General features: G+C 34.5%; 1 protein-coding gene across 1 annotated transcript in view; it reads left to right on the top strand.

Moving 5' to 3' along the window:
* Positions 1-21268, top strand: part of LOC104073603 (dystrophin-like) — a gene marked incomplete at its 3' end in the record, with an annotated part of 62710 nt that overhangs the window by 9641 nt on the left and 31801 nt on the right. The window contains exons 6-7 of the mRNA XM_009573446.1: positions 8220-8381; positions 17834-17944. Coding sequence (XP_009571741.1) covers positions 8220-8381; positions 17834-17944 — 273 coding nt within the window. The remainder of the gene's footprint in view (positions 1-8219; positions 8382-17833; positions 17945-21268) is intronic.

Genomic DNA, 21268 nt, shown 5'->3' with positions numbered 1-21268 from the left:
GAGGTATATTTAATAATTGACCTGTCCTCCCATTTAAAGAGCTGACAGTCTAGCACCGTTTAAAAAAAAAGTTATTTTGTTGGTATAGTTCCTAAACAGTACGCAAACAAAGACTTCTTTTAGAAGTGGACAGTTTGCGTAGGTGTGGTGGGCTAACTCCGGTAGGTAGCAAAGCACCACATAGCTGCTCACTCACCCCCCACATCTCATGGTGCTATGAGGGAGAGAATTGGACAGGCAAAAGCGAGAAAACTCATGGATTGAGATAAAGACAATTTAATAAGTGAAAGAAAAAAGGGGAGAAAGCAAATGATGCAAAACCAGTCACTCGCCACCAGGAGACTAATGCCCAGCCAGTCCCCAAGTAACAGCAATTTTGGGAAAACTCCCCGCCCCACTGCGCTTTTGTTGCTGAGCATGACTCTGTGTGGTACAGAATATCTCTTTGGTCAAGTCAGGTCAGCTGTCCTGCCTGTGTCCCTTCCCAGCCTCTTGCCCACCCCAGCCTGCTCGCTGGGAGGGGCAGAGTGAGAAAGGTGCCTTGGCACTGTGTAAGCACTGCTCAGCAATAGCTAAAACACCCCTGTGTTGTCAACACTGTTTTGGTCACCAATCTAAAACATAGCACACACGGGCTGCTGTGAAGAAAATTAACTCCATCCCAGCCAAAGCCAGTACAACAGGTAACCCTAAAATTCCAAAATTGAAGTCACCATCTAGCAGATGGTGCAATCTTCAATTGCATATTTAGAGATGTTTTCTCTGACAAAACTCTTAATAAGAAGCAAACTATTTTCAAAATTAAATATAAGAGTAACATTCTCTTACTAAACAATAAATAAGTCTTTGTATCAATGAAAGATTTTATAAAGTCACTTCAATATAGAAACACGTTTAGCACAAGGAGAGTAAAATCTAGCAATGTGCTAGATTAACAATCTTTGCCACAGACTCTATGAAGAAAATTTTACTAATACGTTGACAGATCCCATAGTGGGACAGTATACTTTTTTGCCAGTAAATCAGTTCAAAACTGTGTTACTTGTGCATTAACATTTACTTTTAATACTAGGAGTTTATTTAACATACATTTGTGTGTGTACTAATACAAATGTGTGTGTATGTATATAACGGCAGGACCAAACAGAATTCACCGAAGAATTTTAAGGTAACCAAAAGATACATAAGGAAATAGCTCAGCTACTTGTAGTTTACTAGTTACAAAGATGGGGATGAACTCTAACTAAATGCAGAAGAACCTTAAAGGACAGAGTAACAAGGCAGTTAAATTACAGAAGTACTCAGTGCAAATACATGAAAAGTGGTACTCATGGAGGACTTCTGACTTCACATAAGAAACTTTTGAGCTGTTCAGAAGGAAGATCATGGAGTTATGAAGAGAAATATGGGGAAGATGTCAGCTCAGTACTTGGTAAAGATCAGAAAGACATTATTAGCGAAAGACCTAGTGAAGGACACAGATACCCTCTTTATGACTGGAACCAGAACATGTTCAAAGATGAGCTACAATGACGGTCAAAAGTTACTCAGTTTCAATGATATAAACGATGCACAAGTAAAGATTTTTGGAAAGCAGCTGTGTTAGAATGATAACAGTCTACCATGACAATGATAACATTTTTGCTTCTTTCAAGGTGCTTGAAATGTGCTTGTTCTTGAGAACAGTGGAAGTAAAACACTACAATAAAATTTAAGGAAGGATCTTCAGCTGTTCTGAGCTTAAACTTGAAGGACGGGGAGAGAAAGAGCCTGCTTCCCTCTACTAACTACCTGGTGGTAGTTCTGGTGCAGTGCAGGCATTCACGTAGTCCCATATTGCTGACGGTTTCATAACGGAAAATTAAACATAACTTTCTGTATACCTGCTCTTTTTTTTTTTTTTTTTTTTACATCTAACTTCTATTTGAAAGCAGATACATTCCCTGGAATTCTGCTACTTGGTATCTGTTGTTTTTTTCCTGACTTGAAGGAGAAAACTGGGAATATACAGAGGGATTCCAGTGTGTGAAAACAGGACTTTCAAATAGTCTTGCTGAGTGATGGATGAATACTATTCAGTCTTCACAAAAATAGGCATTAAATCAAAATTCATGCCAGCTGCAGGGGTTAAATGTGGAAAGTACAGCATGAAGATATTGTGTGATATTCTGGAGACAATTTGGATGAGCATATAAGCAAAATACATTAGAAATGTATTCACTGTTTTCCAATTTAATTTAAACATAGACAAAAAGCAGAGGGATGAAGCCCTCTCCTTTGAAAGCTTGATGTGATGTTTAGTAGTCAAATACTAATGGTGAGATCTGTATATGAATATAAGAGCTGTAAGGAAACTATTTTAATTACAAGTGACTCAGTTACACTGCTTTTTTACTGTATGTTTTCTACAACAAAATGTTTTATAAATTTTTCCACTGAAGTCTCACACACTTCTTTCATAGATTCCTAACACTGAATTTTCTGTGCTGTTTGTGTAGCCCTGCTGAAATCCAAACAGCATGCACTCTCCTTACATAAAAATACATTGCAGGCACTAGCACATTCAGCTTATGTTCAAGGTCACTTCTATTTCAGACAGACTAATAGGCTATCCTAATGTGGTTAAGTTATTTATTTTTATTTGAATAATTGTGCAGGTAATTATCAAGACAATAAGCTCATGTGGGCAGAAACTGATGTGAAATATTTGTTCTCTACTAATAGTGCGACCAAACCAAACCACTGCTATATGAATGATGCTGCAAGACAATACAGCATTTCTACTGAGATGGAGATTCATTTTTAAAGGCAGATAATGGCTTTATGTTTGTATGTCTTATCTTCTTTAGTTAACAAAGACTGTGTTTAGTTTGCTGTTGAACATCTGGGGCTGATCGATAAGCAACATATATCCTATCTCTACTTTTCAAGGACTGATTCACTTACAACTATATATATTGGATCTAAAAAATGCTGTTGCCTGAAGAACTTCAAGCTAATATTGCAAGTAGCTATCATCCCCTGTAATGGTGAAAGTGATTTACATCCTATCCAGCAAACTTCAAAAATGTCAGCTAGATACTCTTGAGACTATGCTTGCAAAAAACTGTATAAAACATTATTGTTCAGATGGGCTTTACACTAGATTCAATTTTTATTCTTGGGGACTGTCTCTTAATTTCTTTTAGGACTCCCCTCAAGATTACTCTTTGTTTCTTTCAAAGAGCACACATTCATCATTTGACACAATTTTTCTGTTTTGTTCTCCTCTCAAGAGGAGAAGGAATTCTTCATGCCCCATCTCCATGTGATTGCTTTGAAGGCTGCTAAGAGGGCTGCTTTTACAAGCTCTGAGGCACTATCTGTCTGCAGTCATAACCTAAAGAGATAGAGAAGTCCTCCTTGGTATAGTTTGCAGGTTTGGAATACAGCTGATCAAAGATGCATATCACTTTGGGGTTGAAAGGTCAAATATTTGTAGCCACTTACTTTAAAAACACACTGTGAAATATTACTAGAATTTGCAGAAGAATTAGTTCTAGCTTGGAGGGTATTAAAAATTCCTCAGCCCAAAATGAATGGTTTGAATGCTAGGAAAGGTGTTTCTAGCTTGCCTAAACACTAATCCACACTGATTCCAAAAAAAAGCAGAGATTAACACATAAACAATTTGATGCAAAATGTACAAAAATGTCATAATATATCTCAGACAACCGTTATAACACCAAGAATTTGGGTTAAATTTTAAAGTAATTTAAACAAGTTAAGAAGGAAATTTAAAGTTAAAGTTTTCTAACTTTTTACTTTTTAACTTTACCCTGTGGTAACATTTCTCAATAATTAGAGAGGATAATTGAGCCAAAAAAAACCCCTAACATATTTCTGCCTTTCTTAACAAACCTCTTTCCATGAGCTGTAAATTATAAGCTAAATAATGAATTTGCTTCTGCATTATAAATACATATACCCTGTAGTAAAAGTAGTATAATTTTGGAAAGGTTTTGTTCTATTTTTCTCCCACAGCACAACTACTGAGTACTGCCTCAACAACAAAACTCTCCTTGGTTTTAACCATAAAACTCTAACCAGCATCTTGGTGACTGCATTTGTGACTAATGTCACATTAAATACATGAAAGATATTATTGAAGGAACAAGTGCCAATGTCTATAGCTATAGCTTTATAACATTCAACATCAAAAAATGAGCTACAATCATAAGTAACTGTTTGAGCACCTCCAGCTTTCCTGATATTTGATCATCTCTCAGTGCAGCCTTTCTCTTCATATGTCATTTTATGTGGATAATATGCAATGTTACAATTTCCTGCATTTACTGTTGATCTTTGTTAAATTGTAAACAGATTTATGCAATACCCCATAACATAAAAATTAAATGTTATGCTTAACCATAAAAAAATAACTAAAAAACTATGAAGACCTGTAGACTTTAGTTAAAAAAATCAGTCCATAAATATATTTTCTTTTCTCTTTCATTCTGATAGTGCCTAACAGCAGATTTTTTGTTTGTTCTTATTTTCCTTGACAGCTGTCAACATTTCACTGGCTCAGAAATAATTAAACAGTTGGTTATTTTCCTGAGATTTCCTATCCAGCAATTAACTGTCAGACACTTCCCTTTAGAGACCAAAGCCTTCAGCTTTACTGACTATGATCTGATAGCAGAGCTAGAGCTTCCTGTTATGTCCTCAGACCCATTTATACACTGCAATGTTAAACCATCTATTTCTTCCACAGAGGAATAGAAAAAACATAATCTTTCAGAGAAAAACACAAAAACAAACAAAAAAACCAAACCAAACCAAAACAGAACATAATTAATTAAAATATTTTTATATTATAAACATATACCATTTCAACTTTCACATGTCTTTTAAAAATATGCCTATATAGATTTTCATACGCACAGACATACGAGTTTTAAGGACAAATTTCAAACTCAGGTTCACAGATGTAAGGGTGTAGTATGTCTGCCCCTTTTTGTAAAGCCCTCTAATGTTTACCTCCACCAGTAACTCTCTTTTCTACTGAAAGAGTGGAAGAAGCCTTCTCCATATTGTGGCATTCCCCTTTATTGAATTGATAAATATTCTGCAATGCTAGTGATAGTGCCAGGGACCTACTTAGTGAACAGGATTAGGTTTTTGAGTCAGCTGTTGTGTACTGAAGAAATATCTTGCATTCCATGAGTGTATTATACTTTTTATAAGATTACTGTGAAGACTTTTGTTGTATTTGTTGCGTGAATTGAACAGGGTCAGGGCAGAGGCTTGACTTTAGGTGACTGTGCAGGATGGGGTGTGTTCCCAGTAAGCAACACAGACAAAAAAATTAAAGCAGCACCCATTTATGTCTCAGAAAATCATCACAACTGTGAAGGTGCCATTTCCCAGCGTTCGGCTGTGTGGTTCTGTTACCACCGCCAAAATAATTCCTCTCATGTACCACTGCGTTCACATCTTGGTCTGGTCTGATATTGTCCGTTCATTCATCTAAACAGTTCATGGTTTTTGGAAAAGATGTACTTTCGCCTCACGTGGAAGATACAAAATGTCACACAGGTTCTCAGGCTATAATCAAATTCTCTCTGAGGACAATGAAAGGGGAATGTTTTCTCTTTGTGTGTGTGTGTACGTACTTACTTTGTGTGCACATAAAGATATCACAAGCATGCATATATATTTATCTAACTTCATATTTGTTTGAAATCCAGCCATAAAAATTCAGTCAGACTCAGGCAAGGATTTGTTGTAATTATTTCTTAACTTTATCTGCTTTAATATATGATCAGTGAATTTGGAAATGTTTTAATTTTTCCAGTTGCATTCTAAACCAGGATTTTAATATACATAGTTTCTGCTGATGTCAGCACAGAAATAACAATTTTTCAATCACCACATATTTGTCATACAATTTTAAGACTCTTTGTGTGTTTCCATGCAGTGATAACTACTTCTTCATTGCATGCGTGCAGGCTGCTCCTGAGGCTGGCAGCAAATTTATCTATAGTTAAGCAAGTGCCTAGCTGCAAATAATAGTTACATGGGTCAGCGTTTAATAAAGGTTCGAAGCTTCAAGTATTGCTATAAAAGTAGTTTTTCAGAAGGACTTAGCACCAAATTTGCGTCCAGTATATTGAATTCTCCAGAAAGCGCAGGTGGTTATTTTAATGACTAATAAGAATGGAACTTTCTCAGCGCTTATTTTAAATGGTGAGCTTTTCTGAGCATCAGGACATTGCAGCCCTCAGTGGGCTATGAATGGACTATGCATGTAGGTTAGTCCTACCAGTTATCCAAAGAGATCGGTAAAGGCAGAGAGGTTTTCTTCCATGCTTCCAGGAGGATGCCCTTACCTGTGGGCTGTAGAAAGCTACTTACCCTGTTTCTGGTCTAATGTGTCTTTCAATCTACTGTATAGTGACTGTATCTTATCCAGGCTTACAAATCAGTAGTAAGGAGTGCCAAGGTAAACAGAAGCTGTGGTTTTTAACCCTGCTGCTTTGAACAGGCTGAGAACATTGTAATATAAAATCTCAAATCAGATGAAGGTAAAAGTCATTTAAGTAGCAAGCCTTAGTACTGTACTTAGTACTGTACTGGGAAGTTACACTGTTTTAATGGTTCGCCTGGTGGGGTAATACTACCTTAGCGGCTCAGTTTCTTCCACGAACACTGACAGCATGGGTCTGGTATGTAAAGCTGCTCAGTTCCACAGAAGATTCCTGAAACTGGCAGTGATACAAGATTATCTGATCAGCTGTTTTGAAATAGCATAAAGCAGCTTACAAACACAAATATAGTAAATACTGGTTGGATCCCTATCCTTTAACTAAGTCAAACAGCTAGCAAGAACGCTCACAAAAAATTAATCTTTTTCATTTGTTAGATGTGAAGCTCTATAAGAATCTGAGCTCTATGAAGAAGGTACAGATATATCAAGAATTCTCACTGAATTGCTGAGAGGTATTTTTGTTCAAGGCAAGAGTTTCGTAATAGCTATGAAATCAAATTAAAGTATAGCTGGCTCACCAAAGAGAAAAAGTGTGATTTGACTTGAAAAATGGCAGGACACCCAGGAATGTTATTTAAAGAGTGCTTGCTTTCTCCCTCCTCCTTTGATTCATGTCAAAGAAAGATGGTCACTTTATTCTGTGGTCAGCAGTATGGCTGGGCTTGTACAGAGAAAAACTGTATTGCATCTGAGATTGTTGGTAGTTATTATGTACTTTGTATAAAGCAGAAACTCTGCTAGCCAGAAGCTGCAGTCTAAGTAAAATATGAGTCTGCAGGTGGACACAATGACAGATGGAAGAAAGTACCAGGTTATTTATTACCTGGTAAATACCATATTAAACTGTTACAAATAATAGAATCATAGAATAATTAGAACTAAGCTGTTTATGTCAAGTGTTTAAATATACACGTCTTTTAAGGACAACTTGGAAGGAGAATTTATTGTTCTGATTTGTTAAACCATAAAGGGAGCTCCTTTGAAAGGAAAGCATCCTTCTCAAAAAAAGGATTGTATAAATAGTGATTGTAGGCAATCCACTGTGGCACTGACAGTGGAGTAGAAGCAAGAGTCAACTTCCTAGACTAAAAGAGACTATGGTTAGAGTGATAATAGACTGGGCAAGTCAACAGACAAGACAAGACAAGGATCCATCTCTTTTTTTTCCAGAGTAGGCATTGCCTCTGTTTCGGACAGCTATTTATACTTCATATAAGAGAGCTCCTTCTCAAGAGAGTCTATCTCTCTCACTTACTGAAGTGGATTGTCTCAGATGGGATTGTGATGACAGTAACCCTATTCTCAGTAAACAAAACCTCTTGAACTATATAATAAGATCAGGAGGACCGCTATGCCTCAGAATGAAAGACTGCACTGTCAGGATGGCTTTATTATGCAGCTTTGCCAACTTTCACTCTATATAGAAATCCTCAATGCATGCATTGGTTTTTCAGGGTCCTGCATTTTTTAGATCTGGGGGTTTCTTTGTTTGTTTCCTGCTAAAAAGAACTGAATGGGTGGCAAAATGATGCGAAACTTATCATACAAAAAGGTGGATGAGCACAAGTCAGGACTACTATTTTTGATTCTTAGCCTGCATTTTTTGAAAAAAAAAAAAAAATGGTGGGAAAAAATGTATTATACTCATTATTACTGTGAATATTGATAACATTGTCATTGTTTTTAGGCTGTGAGAAGACAAAAGAGTCTTGAACAGAGTATTCAGTCTGCCCAGGAGACTGACAAAACCCTCCGTTTAATCCAAGAGTCTCTTGCTGTTATTGACAAACAGCTAACAGCCTACATTGCAGACAGAGTTGATGCTGCACAGGTCCCTCAGGAAGCACAGGTAAGCTATATACAGGTTGAACTGATGTGCTTACTGGTTTTCTTAATCAACTGAAGAGTCTTTGGTTGTCCCTCAGCCTCATATTAATAACGGGTGTTTGCATTATGAAAGTGCAAGTAAATTTTAGGTAGGATTACTTTGAGAAGTTCAAGCTAATTTTCTAGTAAAGTCATATTTTCCTTCTGTTTTATATTAAATACCTGTCCAGAAGATGTAAAGAACTATAAATATCATGGGAGACTATGCAGTAACTATAAAATGACAAAGATAAAAAATGTGACTCTTTAAAATCCAGTTCCCATTCTAGAAAGAAGAAACTTACCATCTTCACTACTCTTAGATGGCTCTTTTACAAAGTTGATTACATGGCCTAGGGATTGTTACTAGATTATTGAAACATAGACAACATTGTTAATTATTTCATGATGTGCACATAAATGTACTTATACTTCAGTTTTTACAGCTCATGTAAGTAAGTTTAACAGAAACAGCTTTCCCCATTCTTTAGAAATGGTTTATTGAGCCTTTGAAATAAAATTGTACATCTAATTCTAATTTTTACTCTTTCATTGTTTCTTCTATAACATCTGCTTTACTGCAGCATTAAAATGGTAAGAATACAAATTAAATAAAACCAAATATCTCTGGTATAAAATTATTAACAGTCTACAATATTATGTACAGCAACTTTTCTGTAAATTCCACCTAAATTTAGGAAGTCAGATTACAAAAAATACCAAACAAAAAAGGCTACAGGGAAATTGAAAATGAATGCTTTATAATGATTTTAGAAAAGGCATTCAATTGTGTTTTTTCTGGCATGCCTGCAAAGTTTTAAATCATAAAAAATAAGTGTCTTGTATAAAGTAGCTTAGATGATCTTAAATATATTCAAAGCTGAATATATGTAGCCCTGAAAATCATGTTTTATCTCATTTAAAAATAAAAGTTTCCATGTCTTTTGAAGGAAAATGTAGACAGATGTACCTTTCAGTTGCTTTTCTAGTGCATGTGTGTTTGCAGGTACATGGAGATATTTTTATGTGTGTGTGTCTGATTTTAAAAAGTTATATTTAGAAAACAGGATCGTATTTGCATTCAGTCTTATTTTGAAACTGATTCTAATTTATTTGCTTCTAACTTACATCAGTATAAGAATAGAATCAGATTCAGATGAATTATTGTTCCAGTTTGAATCCTAAGCTATGTTAGCTATTAGTTGACCCTCCTGAATTATTTTTCTCCTTCCTTGCAATGTGAATAATGTAAACAATTTTTTTATGAAATAGGATACAAATCAGCATTTGTTAAAGATGTATCAGTTTAATTTCTCATCTTGTAATTATATAACTGTAATACATAAGAAAAATTTTATATGAAAGTGTGCTTTTTTCTGGTGTATTTGGACCCTTACATTGTAGTAATTTTTGGTGGTGCTTCATATATCCCATGGACACTTCTGGTTTATGTGTGCCCTCAGGTACAATATTGGCAATGATCACAGATTGTGTAAAAGGAAGTAATTCAGAACTTCAACAACTGAAGCAGCATAAAATTCAACCAACCTTAATTAGCACACTTTCATGGGAAAATTTCAGCTCAGTGCTTTTGCAGAACTTGTTTTTGTTCTTGAGATCTTATTGTCTGATGTCAAGTTCACCTGATTATACTATATCCACTGTGGGAAAACCAGCGTAGAGGCTGCTGAGTTTTTCCCTTTCATGTTTTCATTTTAAGATGCCAGTGGGACCTAATGAAAAAAACTTAATTAACAACTGAACAGATTTAATGCAAATACTGAAGTTCTCTGAAGTTCAGTTGTGAAGTTCTTTAAAATCCTTAGAGGGAAAGGGAATAAAAAATCAATTTTATGCAGCTAAATATACTGAGTCATTCCTTCAGCGAATGGCCATGCCAACCAGTGGCAGAATAGGCACATATTGAATGGTCACATCTCCTGCAGAGCCTCTGCTGGCACAGCTCTTTTGTAGAGCAGAAAACAGTTCATTCATATAAGACATCCTACTATAGTGTCTGCACAGCTGGAATGGGAATCTTTCAGTCAAATGATGTTTGTTCCTGGGCAGGGGTCAGTTTATCCATGCTGAGGGATTTAGCAAACTGCTCAGCAATATGTGTTGCATTTCTAAAAGAACATATGGGAGAATTTATAGTCAGAAAGCTGTTGAGGGTTTGGGAGCTTTGTGTGTTTGCTTCAAAAATTCAAATATGTTTAGAGCTTTGATAGGAGGAATAATCTTTGGTTCAGCTGATTGGAAATGAATCTGAGAAAACAAAATTATATTTAGCTCCTCTTTTTAAATGAAATGATCGGTTTAGTTTATTCAGAAAGTTGACAGAAAGAAAGGGGAGTTAAGTATGTGCTGTTCAACTTCTCCTTTGGATCATTTTTTGATTGTAAATTCTGCGTGCTTCTTACTCCACCATGTGGCACTGAGAATTTAATGCTAGAGAGCCACTGCCAACTCATTTTGAGTACAACTAAAGATGCTGTATTCAGACAAAACAATCTAACAGCAACCGCACGGATAAATCAGTTCAGATTCCTCAAGGTGTAATGATGAAAAAAGCTCAAATGAGGTAAAGCTTAATACAATATTCCAGAAGGAAAGATTGTCTGTATGCTTGATCTCATGATCCCAAATGAAGTCTCTTTAATTTCTCTAAATTTATCAAGAAAATACAGGGAATGAAGTCATCATCACAGGAATTTGCCAGTTGCTGACTTTTTTTCAAGTACTCTTTAACTGACAGGAAGAAAATAAATCTGTACGGAACATATTACATTTATATAACAAAATATTTTTCAGATAATTATTTGTAGCTTTGTTATTAAATAGCTTCTGGTGGGAGAGAGAATCTCCACTTTCTACTTCTGTTTAGTCTGAGCAATTACATGGGTTTTTTTATATTATGGGACAGAAAATACACTTATTTCACTTCTCACCTGCATGTGACAAATCACTTGTCTGTTGTTCTCCCTGTAAACTTATGTAAAATGCAGTGTGGAGAATAAATGAACAATATTGTGTTTCTGAGAAAAGCAAAAGTGATATACTTTGTCTTTTCAATAAACTGAATAATTTCAGTTCTGTAGTGATAAGCACTACACGCCTGACTATTTTCTAAGTGAAGATGGTCATTAATCTGTTTTTAAAATATTGTTGTGCTACGTTCAAAACCAAAGTTAATGTGATGATGTAATGGCAGAGTTGTTCAGTTGTGCAATGTTACTTGACACGAATAATGCCATGCTTCATTGCCTTCAGACTAATATTTGGGGACAAAGAATTCACAATTGTCTACTTAGTAAAATGTTTAATGTTAAAGGTGTTTACGCTTACTTTTCCTCTGCTAGAAATTGTGAGAATTATTTTGTTCAGCCATGTGTAGATCAGTGGTCAAAGAGGGAATAGCTGATAAGCGTTATTCAGAAGTGTAAGCTTACATTGTGTTAAGTATTAAGTTTGAATATCCACACAGATTTCTGTAGTAGACAGGTTCTCACACTCTACACATCTCCATAGCATCTGAACACTGCATTAACTGTGTTTTAACTGCACAAACTGCATTTGTCATGTCCAACTTATTCAGTCTTGCCTTGTCAATCATGTTTCTATCCTCTGATGATTTGCTCTTCTCATTTGGATTTTTCAGTTAATCTTTCTTGAAAGTAGTGTCTAAAACAAAGTATGCTGTTCTTGTTGAGACTTACCTATGTGTTATTCCTGCTATTCATCTTCTACATGTATTATATGCTTTTCTTCTTTTTCTGCAAAGGTGTGACATCATTGGCACATATTCTTTTTGTGCTTTTAAAGATGGGTACTTCATCTTCATTTTTCTAATCTTCTGGTACTTTGTTTATCCTTTCAGAGTTTTCAAAGGTAAACCACTAACAGTTCTGAAATTGTTTCAGATATGGTTTTTTGTCTGCTAGAATCATGATCTTTCCATTTATAAAGATTAACTTACCAGAATGCTCTCTAAATGCATTATTTCCTCCATCCATTAGGCTGAGATCCGACTCCTTAGGCCTTGATACCAACTGCGAAAATAAGCAAAAATGAGGTTAAACTGAGCACCATTCTTGAGAGCTGTTAGACTAGCTAAGTAGTATTTAGAGAAATACAAATCAGAAAACCTAATACACCAAGAAGAGCTGGCAAGCTGTTCTCTACAACTCAAGAGAGCCAAATCTGCAAATTCATATCCAGGCAATTTTAGTGTAAGAGTTATGTGAAGGACTCATTAATTATAAAGGTAATCTAGTATAATTTGAGTTCATAATTTGAGTATACAAAAAAGCAGAGAACAATTAGAAGTTCACCGTTTTGCCTGAGTCATATCATATTGTCATCATCTTTTTGTGCGACTGCAAAACTCATAGGGTTGCTGTCAAGTCCAGGCTTTTTTATGCAGTAGATCTTAAAGAAATCCATAGTAGAAAAGTGATGTTCTAGGCTAAACTTAGACCTTGTTTTCCTAGAACAAACAGTGGAGGAAACTTAAGGTAATGTAATTGCCCTTGCCTTCAGATCCACCACTCACTGCTGAAAGATTTACTACTCTGGCTATGTAATTTTCAGTTCTCGAGAATCAAACAGTATTCGATTGCCCAACACTTAGTAATGCCTGATGTATTTTGTTGGAGGATGTGGAATATGGACAGGTGAACATGGATATAGTAGAGGATAGTATAACTGCTTAGTTTACTTTGTATAACATGTTTTACATAGCATGTTCTGCTTAAAAATGTCTATGAGAAGGGAGCAGCATATTTATTTTCTGGCATCTTCCAAACTAGGGGGAAAACCTTCTATCTGAGAACAAAGATGCTGAGCTGGAAGCAGCTTCTGGGAGCCCAGTGGGACAGAAAAGGACATTACCCATGGGCTGGGGCGTGCAGCCTCCCACTGCAGGAGCACCTGCGAGAGCAGGGGACAGTGCCACAGCCAGCCCTTAGGGGTTACCTACATCTACCTACCATAGATTCTGCCTATAGCTCAGGATGCCGCTGAAAGTTGCTAGGCAGGAAAGAAATCTTGTGAGGAAAGGACCAACCCTGCAAGGTCAGAGAGAGGTATAAAAAGATCTTTCTGTTTACTATGTATAACCCAAGAGATCCAAGTGTCCTCTCTTTAAGGAACTACCTGTCTTTAATGTATCACCCTGTGTTTCCATAAATCTTTACTTTAGAAAGGAAAGCCTTTCGATGGCTTTCATTAAATTTCCCATGGAGAAAATAGGATGTTTCTTCTCGAGGATTTGGCCAGTTTTTTATCACAGAATGAAAATAACCTTTTTGTATGGGAACAGGTTTTATAAATCATGTTTTTAGTTAGTAAACAGGAATTTAGTGAATATTTTTCTGCAACGGACTTTAAAGAGAAAGAGAAATCAGAAGAAAAAAAAGGAAGAAGTGTGGTTAATTCTAGCAACTTTATTTTGACCTAATCCCTTTGCTGTAGCAGTGTTTAATGAACTATAATTCATTATGTTTAGTGTATTTTTTGTGCAAGTTTATAAATCAGATTGAGACTAGTAAATTGGCCACTCTCATTACAGTGCACGCCCATAGGAAATATTTCACCTATTTGTTGCTTATTTTAAATTCAAGTGACATCAGGGCTCCCTGTCCCATTTTGGAACGTGATAATATACATATCACTTGTATCTTTCTTCTGGATTTATCCAGCTTTTGAGAACTTACCAATTTGCTGATCTTGGTGGTATAGTCAATATTAACTGCAACGTAATTCCTCCCTGTGTTATGAATTTCTAGCAACTAATATACAATACAATAAAAAGAGGTCCAGCAGCATGAAATTAAGATGTCTTGGAGGATAACGTGCACTATAATACACATCTCCTGTGACCTCTCCCCATTCCTGAAGTAACAGAACCAACAGAGTCTTCTTCCTTCTTAAGGAGCAGACAAGAGAGATGAGAGGTTTCCCACAGTTCTGGGGTGGAAAATGGTGTCCCTGACCTGCCGTGAGAAAGCAGTTTCATCAGTGTGTTTTCCAGAATGTCTTTCAAACTTTCAAACTTGCTATACTACATCAGCTGGAACTGTCAGCTGTTTCTGTAGTGTAGTCTTTTCAGCATTACTCATACTAAAATCTGTGTTTGCACATTAGATGTACAACCCATCTAATCTTGTCTTTTCAGCCATTATTCCACAATATTAGTTCTATTCCACAATTTATTCCAAAAATTATGGTTTTGTATTTTTATCCTTTGGTTATAAATAAATCACTTTTTTTTAATTAAATACAGAAGGTTGGGGGTTTGGCTTGTTGGTTTTTTTCCAAATTGCTTTGCATTGTTATGATTTTGCTGATTATTGCTGATTGGCATTTGTTTTTTGTAAATATGATGACTGATTTTCTAATTATGGTAGCAGGCATTGGTGGGAAGTGATATATAATCAAGGCTTTTAGTTCAATTTTCTGTTGCAAATAATGTTACAGAGTTTGTTTCTATGCCCTGTTACCTTTTTCTAAGCGCTGTTCTTAAAGCATGAGTTGCAGCTAGGTTTGTGACAATTTTCAAATGAGACAAATAGTCATGTTGGTTCTTTTAGCTTTCCTTTCTCTGATTCAGGATAGGAAAAGTTTTTCCAAGAACTGGCTACACTGCCAATTCTCTGCTTTTTGCTATCAATATAGCAAGGCTCTCTGCATTTCACTGTTCATCTTTTTAAAGTTAAGACTAGTAAATGAGAGAAATAATGTATTGCATGCCCTTGGGACTGAAATCCTTTTGCTCTAGAAGTGATCCTCGTGAGAATAGGCATAATCAGTGCCTTTGGTCTTGTAAATATAGTATATAGTATATGTATATAGTTTTTATACATATACACACACTTATATTTTAGTTTTTATATATATATATTGCAAATTAATAAAATTCCTGAAAAAAATGCCAGTCATGGAAAATGAGAATCCTTAACCTGGAGGACAAAATAATTTAAGTGATATTTATTAGTTACATACACTACCTTATATTGTGATGTTGTAGAAATTAAATGAAGGCAGTTTTTGCTGCAAAGCTTTTACTCTTTATCACTTACTCTGACATCAAAACACAGAATTAGAGAGAACAAACGTATTAGAGGAAAGCTCTCCTGTAGAGCAATTTTTAAAAAGTAAGATAGAACAATCTCCATGCAATGTCCCATAATACCTAATTGCTTAAACACTACTCTTATCTGTACTGTGCTGTTCTGACTTATTCAGATAAGAACTGTTCAATTATATGCTTTCCAGAGTGACTCTGAAGTTCAACAAAATAAACTGGAAAATATAACCAAAATCAGTTAATTGATGAGGTGTAGAAGCAAAGAGTTGAAATATTTGACGTGATATAGTATATTTTTCTGACATTCAGACTTGCTTCATCCTTGTATATACAGTTCTGACTTCCAAGACATCAAGAAATTATTTGTCTTCAGGAGCTAACTAATGCTGAGTCACCACCAATAATTTGGTCTGTGTGCTGCACAAACACAGAAGATAATCTTGTTACAATTCTAGTACACTTCAAGGGGGAAATTTTAAACTTAGATAAGGAGAAAAGAAATACTCCAAAATATACTATTTAATAAACCTTCTCTCCTTGTATTGCATTTTCCTTTTAATTGACCATCTTTGTTTTCTCAAAACTAACATATCATATCTAAAAAAATTCTATTATTTGCTCCAAGTGCTACTGGCCATTTAGTAAATAGTCTTGACAAGGAGAACTCAAAATACTCACTATGAAAAATAGAAAATGTACAATTATGAAAATTTTAAATGAAAAATTTCATCTAAATTGACAGCTTTCTGTCAGTCATTTTGCTTTTACGAATGCTTTGCTTCAGAAAAATATTTTATTTCTCTAAATAATACTGGATAGTTTAGAATTGTAAATATATTTTCTCAATTAAATTTAGTAATGACTGAATAATTTTCTGTATTTTTGTAAGTCTTTTTCTCTTAAAATTTTCTTTAATACATTTCCAATGTAACTTGTGAAAAACTTTCAGTGTAGTATTGTTATATACAAGACATTATAATGTTATACAAGTCATTATAACCATGTAATACTCCTATAAAGCAGATAGCATACAGTGTACACAGCTTTGTACTTGTATGAAGATGTTATTAATAATAATGTATATATTAATTAATAATGTATGAAGATGTTATTAAAAATACCTATAATTTTTACTTATAGTCAAACTTTAAAGGATCAAATTGTAATTTAAAACCCCCTTTTCTTAATTTGCATAATTCTTTATAGCCTTTTTTGAACTACTACACAGTTTTCACATTTTACAAGTTAATGTAGTGTAAGATAAATGCATGTGCATATATTTCAACTTATAGCTAGTCTTTAGTGTATCTGAGAAATGCTTGTATATCATAGAAAAAAAAAGATTAAATCTAAAATCGCTTTTTAATCCAGGAACAATGGCCTCAAATACCTTTCCCGGTGGTAACATACCTTGTCTTTATTTCATAGGGTAATCGTTCTCAGTAGTGCTTGTCTAGCAATCTTGCTAATAACAGTTTCTCATTTTCTAACAATTTAAACATAAAAATATGTGAATCACTCTAAATTATGTTGTATCAATATATATTATGGGGATTCTTTTCCATTACATTGCACTAGCCAACACTGCTTAAGTTAATTGTTTTGTGTAAGGTTGATTTATGGTGAACCAACAAGGCTGATATTTCTCTTGTGATGATTTGATTGCACACTGGTTTTGCAGAAACAGATAACCAGATAACCAGAAATGTGTGTTAGAAAATGCATTAAGTTAGTGTATTAATGAACTACATGTCATTGTGCATTTACCATATCTACAGATACTGGACATAGATTCTGGTCAGTAATATGCCACAAATTGTATGCTGTTTTAGATATAACACAACTCTGTGAGATGAAGATGTTGTTATGCATATAGGATACTTTGATCAGTTTTCTCTGAACTCACCTGATTAGTCAGTGGAAATAATAAGAAATAAGAATAGTGAAGCAAATCACTTTTCTATTTGTATTTTTCTTTTCTGTGATTAATTTTTAATTTTCTTCCCAATGATAATAGTTGCTTTCCTTCAGGTAAGAGAAATCTATGGGGTTTTTGCATCCAATTTCATTACAATTTCCTTAGCAAGATTGTGTCATTACTGTCACAGTGTCAGAGTTATATATGTTTGAGCAAGAGAAGGTTTTATTATGATCAAGAGAAACTAAACTGAATGATTTATGGGATAGTGAACAAGTAATTCTTTGAATAATTTCCTCTAATGATCCTGTATATAGTGTAGTACTTCTGTTTAATATCTTTCAAAATCAACTGTTCCAAATAATATTAACAACAATATAAACATTTTCTTCAAACCCTGCTGATTACTGTCTTTGTTTTTCAATAGAAAATACAATCTGAATTAACAAGCCACGAGATTAGTTTGGAAGAAATGAAGAAACGAAACCGGGGTAAAGATGCTGCCAAAAGAGTGCTTTCGCAAATCGATGTGGCACAGGTATGCAAATTTCATTTCCTCCATCTTTCCTTCACTCATGCTAACAAACAGCACGAGTAATACTATTACTATTGTATGAAATGTTCTTAAGGTATCTCTTCTGTTTTAGCTGCTCCTTTCTAGCCAGGAAGTTAGTGTGGTTAATGTATACCATCCATATCTTCTTACTGCTCATTTTTCTATTACAGCCTTCCTAGCTAGTTGGCAACAGTTCTAGGGTACGCAGAGCTGACGTAACCAACTGGTGGAGACACTATATAAAGGGTGTTTTGAATGTGCTGCGGTTGCAAGAAATAAAACCACAGTGAGGCTTTTTGGCATACCTTTTGAGGTATTTGAAAATATTTAGAGTTAAAAGTATTTTAAAATATTTGGAAATATTTGGTAGAACTGCATTTGAAAGACAAATCTATGCTGAGCAGTGCATTGCAATCATCAATTTAAAATGTTAGCTAATGCGTTATTTCATCTAGTTTAATAGACATAGAGAAACCTGTTCGAAACTGAAGAAGACTTAATGAACACTTAGGAAAAATATACATTTTTACCCATTAATCTCTGATGGGTTCTTAACTATTTTTCTGCTTTCATTTTTGGCATCAGTGCCAAAGTTCCCCAGGCTACAAAACAAATTATCAAAATTCCTTAGGAAAGGCAAAGAATTTCATTATGGTATTAACACTAAAAAAGGCCATCTTTTTCTTCATCTCTGTCAAATATTTCTAGGTATCTTAGCTTCAAATTTATATTTATTATGGATAACATCAATGGCTTTTTAACAGTTAGTTAATGTTTCCTCTTATCTACAGGACTAGCTTTTTTTTGTTGATAATATTTATGTTTCCTTATTTTTCTGTCTTTCTTCACACTAACTCACCTTCTTATGGTCTCCATGGCAGCTGTGATGTTGCCCATATTTCATCAGTGAAATGCAGGCATGAGATTACTTTGTATCTAAATGTTTATAAATTCAATAGCATGCAAGGGAGCACTACCCTTTCTAGGTGCCTTTTTCTTTTCTTAATCCATCTTTGTGCAGATATTTTTTTCTTCAAAAGGCTCCTCTAGATGACCATAAGCATCAGTTTGAGTTTTGACAAATTGGTGGGGTCATTCTGAGAATCTGTTTTGCTTACATTAGATAAAATATGAACAAAAAATTGCAAATGTACATGCATAATGTAAATACCAACTACCAAAAAGGGTAAAAGCTGAACCCTTGATTCCAAATATTTATGACGATATTTGATTTTAGGCCAGTGAAGTCTCTTGAATTCTTTTCCATCATTGGTCAGTATCTTTGGTAATAAATCACATTTCACAAGATTTGTCTTTACTTACTTTTTTCCTGAAGAGCATTCTCACTTATAAATAAATACTGGATGCATTTCTTTTTTTTGTGCTGAGTAATATTTCTAATTTGACATATATTTATTCTAATATTAGTTCAATTATCTAGACAGAAAGTAAACAATTATGAAAATAAGTAATTTCAACGAGATTGTGAAACAACTGTTAAGTGACCAAATTTATTCTGGCTTTTTGGATTACGGTAGCTTGAGAGTTAAATTCTGTTTTTTAAATTTAAAGGGAAAAGGACGATTAGCAAAATAAAAAACTGACATAGTGATTTAAGACCTACTTAGTCCTACTAGGCTAAGAATTGTTACATGAAAGTGAAATCTTCTCTGAGGAAGGGCTATTTTTGGAAATTCAATAGTAAATTCTTCGCAGGAAGAAATGATACAGCAGACAAATGACGTTCTTGTTTCTTTATTACTTTCATCTGTCTTTTAAGGTAAACACACTTGTCAGAGTAAAAAGATAATTGACTCCCTTCCCTTACCTCATTACTAATTCCTAGTGATATTTTAACATTATTTAATGTAATAAAATATAAAAGAATGTTAAATCTCTAAAAATATTTAATTACCTGTAGTTTTGCTTTTTAATAACTATGGAACCCTTGCTTCTAAAGAAGACATTTTCCTCAAATCAAAAAGGAATGATACTGACTTAGTTGTGGGCTTTTCTTTTCTCCCATCAGTTGTCGCTGTGCTCTTTATCTAGGCCAGTTAGGTTTGCCTACTGACCATGAAGTTTCAGTATTGCCATCAATTCAACTGTTGATGTGAAGTAAATTCAGCTGACTACACATTTTAGCATTTAAGAATTCTCATGCAACTTCTCACCAAAGATCCACTTAGCCCAAAACCATATCTTCAGTAGTAGCCAGAAGACAGTGACGAGGTACACTAAGGTGAACGTTATGTGATGCTTCCCCAGTGATTTGCAGCTGAGCAACTTCTGGGTCAGAGGTATTTAAAAGCCCATGTCTAAATGCTTTCTGAAGTCTTGTAAATTGCTGGAATCCTCAACTTCATTTAACATCTAGTTACACAATTTAACTGAATGCTATGTGAAGTAGTCCTTCCTTTTGTTCATTTTGGTTTCCCGATGTAAGAGTTTAACTTGCTGTCACCTTCTTCATGAATTTTGAGAAACAGTTAACAATCATTTGCTAGTCAACTTTTTGCATACCACTAGTTTTAATCCCAATTAGTTGTCTCTTTTCCAGACTGACTAGTATGTTACACCATACTGAGACCTTTAGATGTATATCTTTGATTGTCCTGTCATTCTTCTCTACACATTTTCTATTTGTATGTTTTTTGAGATGAGGTAATTAAAATGGCACATATTATTCAGGCACGATACAGACTTATACAATGACATTTATACTCTGGCAGGTATTTTCTTTTTTGTTCTTTATGCTCCTAATCATTCCAAATACCCACTTTGCTTGTTTGGCTGCTTTTAAGTATTGAGCTGATATTTTCTTAAAACTGTCAGAGATAAATATAAGTATATAATAACTGTTATAGTTATCTATTATAACTCTAGTGAGAGTGCTAATAGACAATTTAGATCCCACATGTTGTATATCAAACTTAGTGTCTCTTTTGTGATGTGGATTACTTAATTTTTGGATGAATTAAAAATAATTTGCTTGGTTTTTTCCTATAGATCCTCAGTACTGTGCAATCCTTCAATGACTCTTCACAGATGGCTTTAATTTTCTCTACCATTAATACCGTCATTCTCTCTCTTTTCTAGATCATTTTTAATGTCTTAACCAACACAAATTGTAACAGATACTGATGTGATGTTGCAAGCTTCCCACAGGACTTGATCTTCATTAAGTTGAAGTGTCACAAGAAGATGAAAAACTAATTAAGTATGAATTTAGTGTATGCAAACACACTGAAAAAAAATAAGACCACTTATTCATATCCTTTGTTTCCTATTTTTATTCAGTTGTTC

This window comes from Fulmarus glacialis, unplaced genomic scaffold, assembly GCF_000690835.1.
Source record: "Fulmarus glacialis isolate BGI_N327 unplaced genomic scaffold, ASM69083v1 scaffold19802, whole genome shotgun sequence".
NCBI classification, from domain to species: domain Eukaryota; kingdom Metazoa; phylum Chordata; class Aves; order Procellariiformes; family Procellariidae; genus Fulmarus; species Fulmarus glacialis.
Note: the sequence above shows the minus strand (reverse complement) of the source record. Positions and strands in the feature narration are given on the sequence as shown.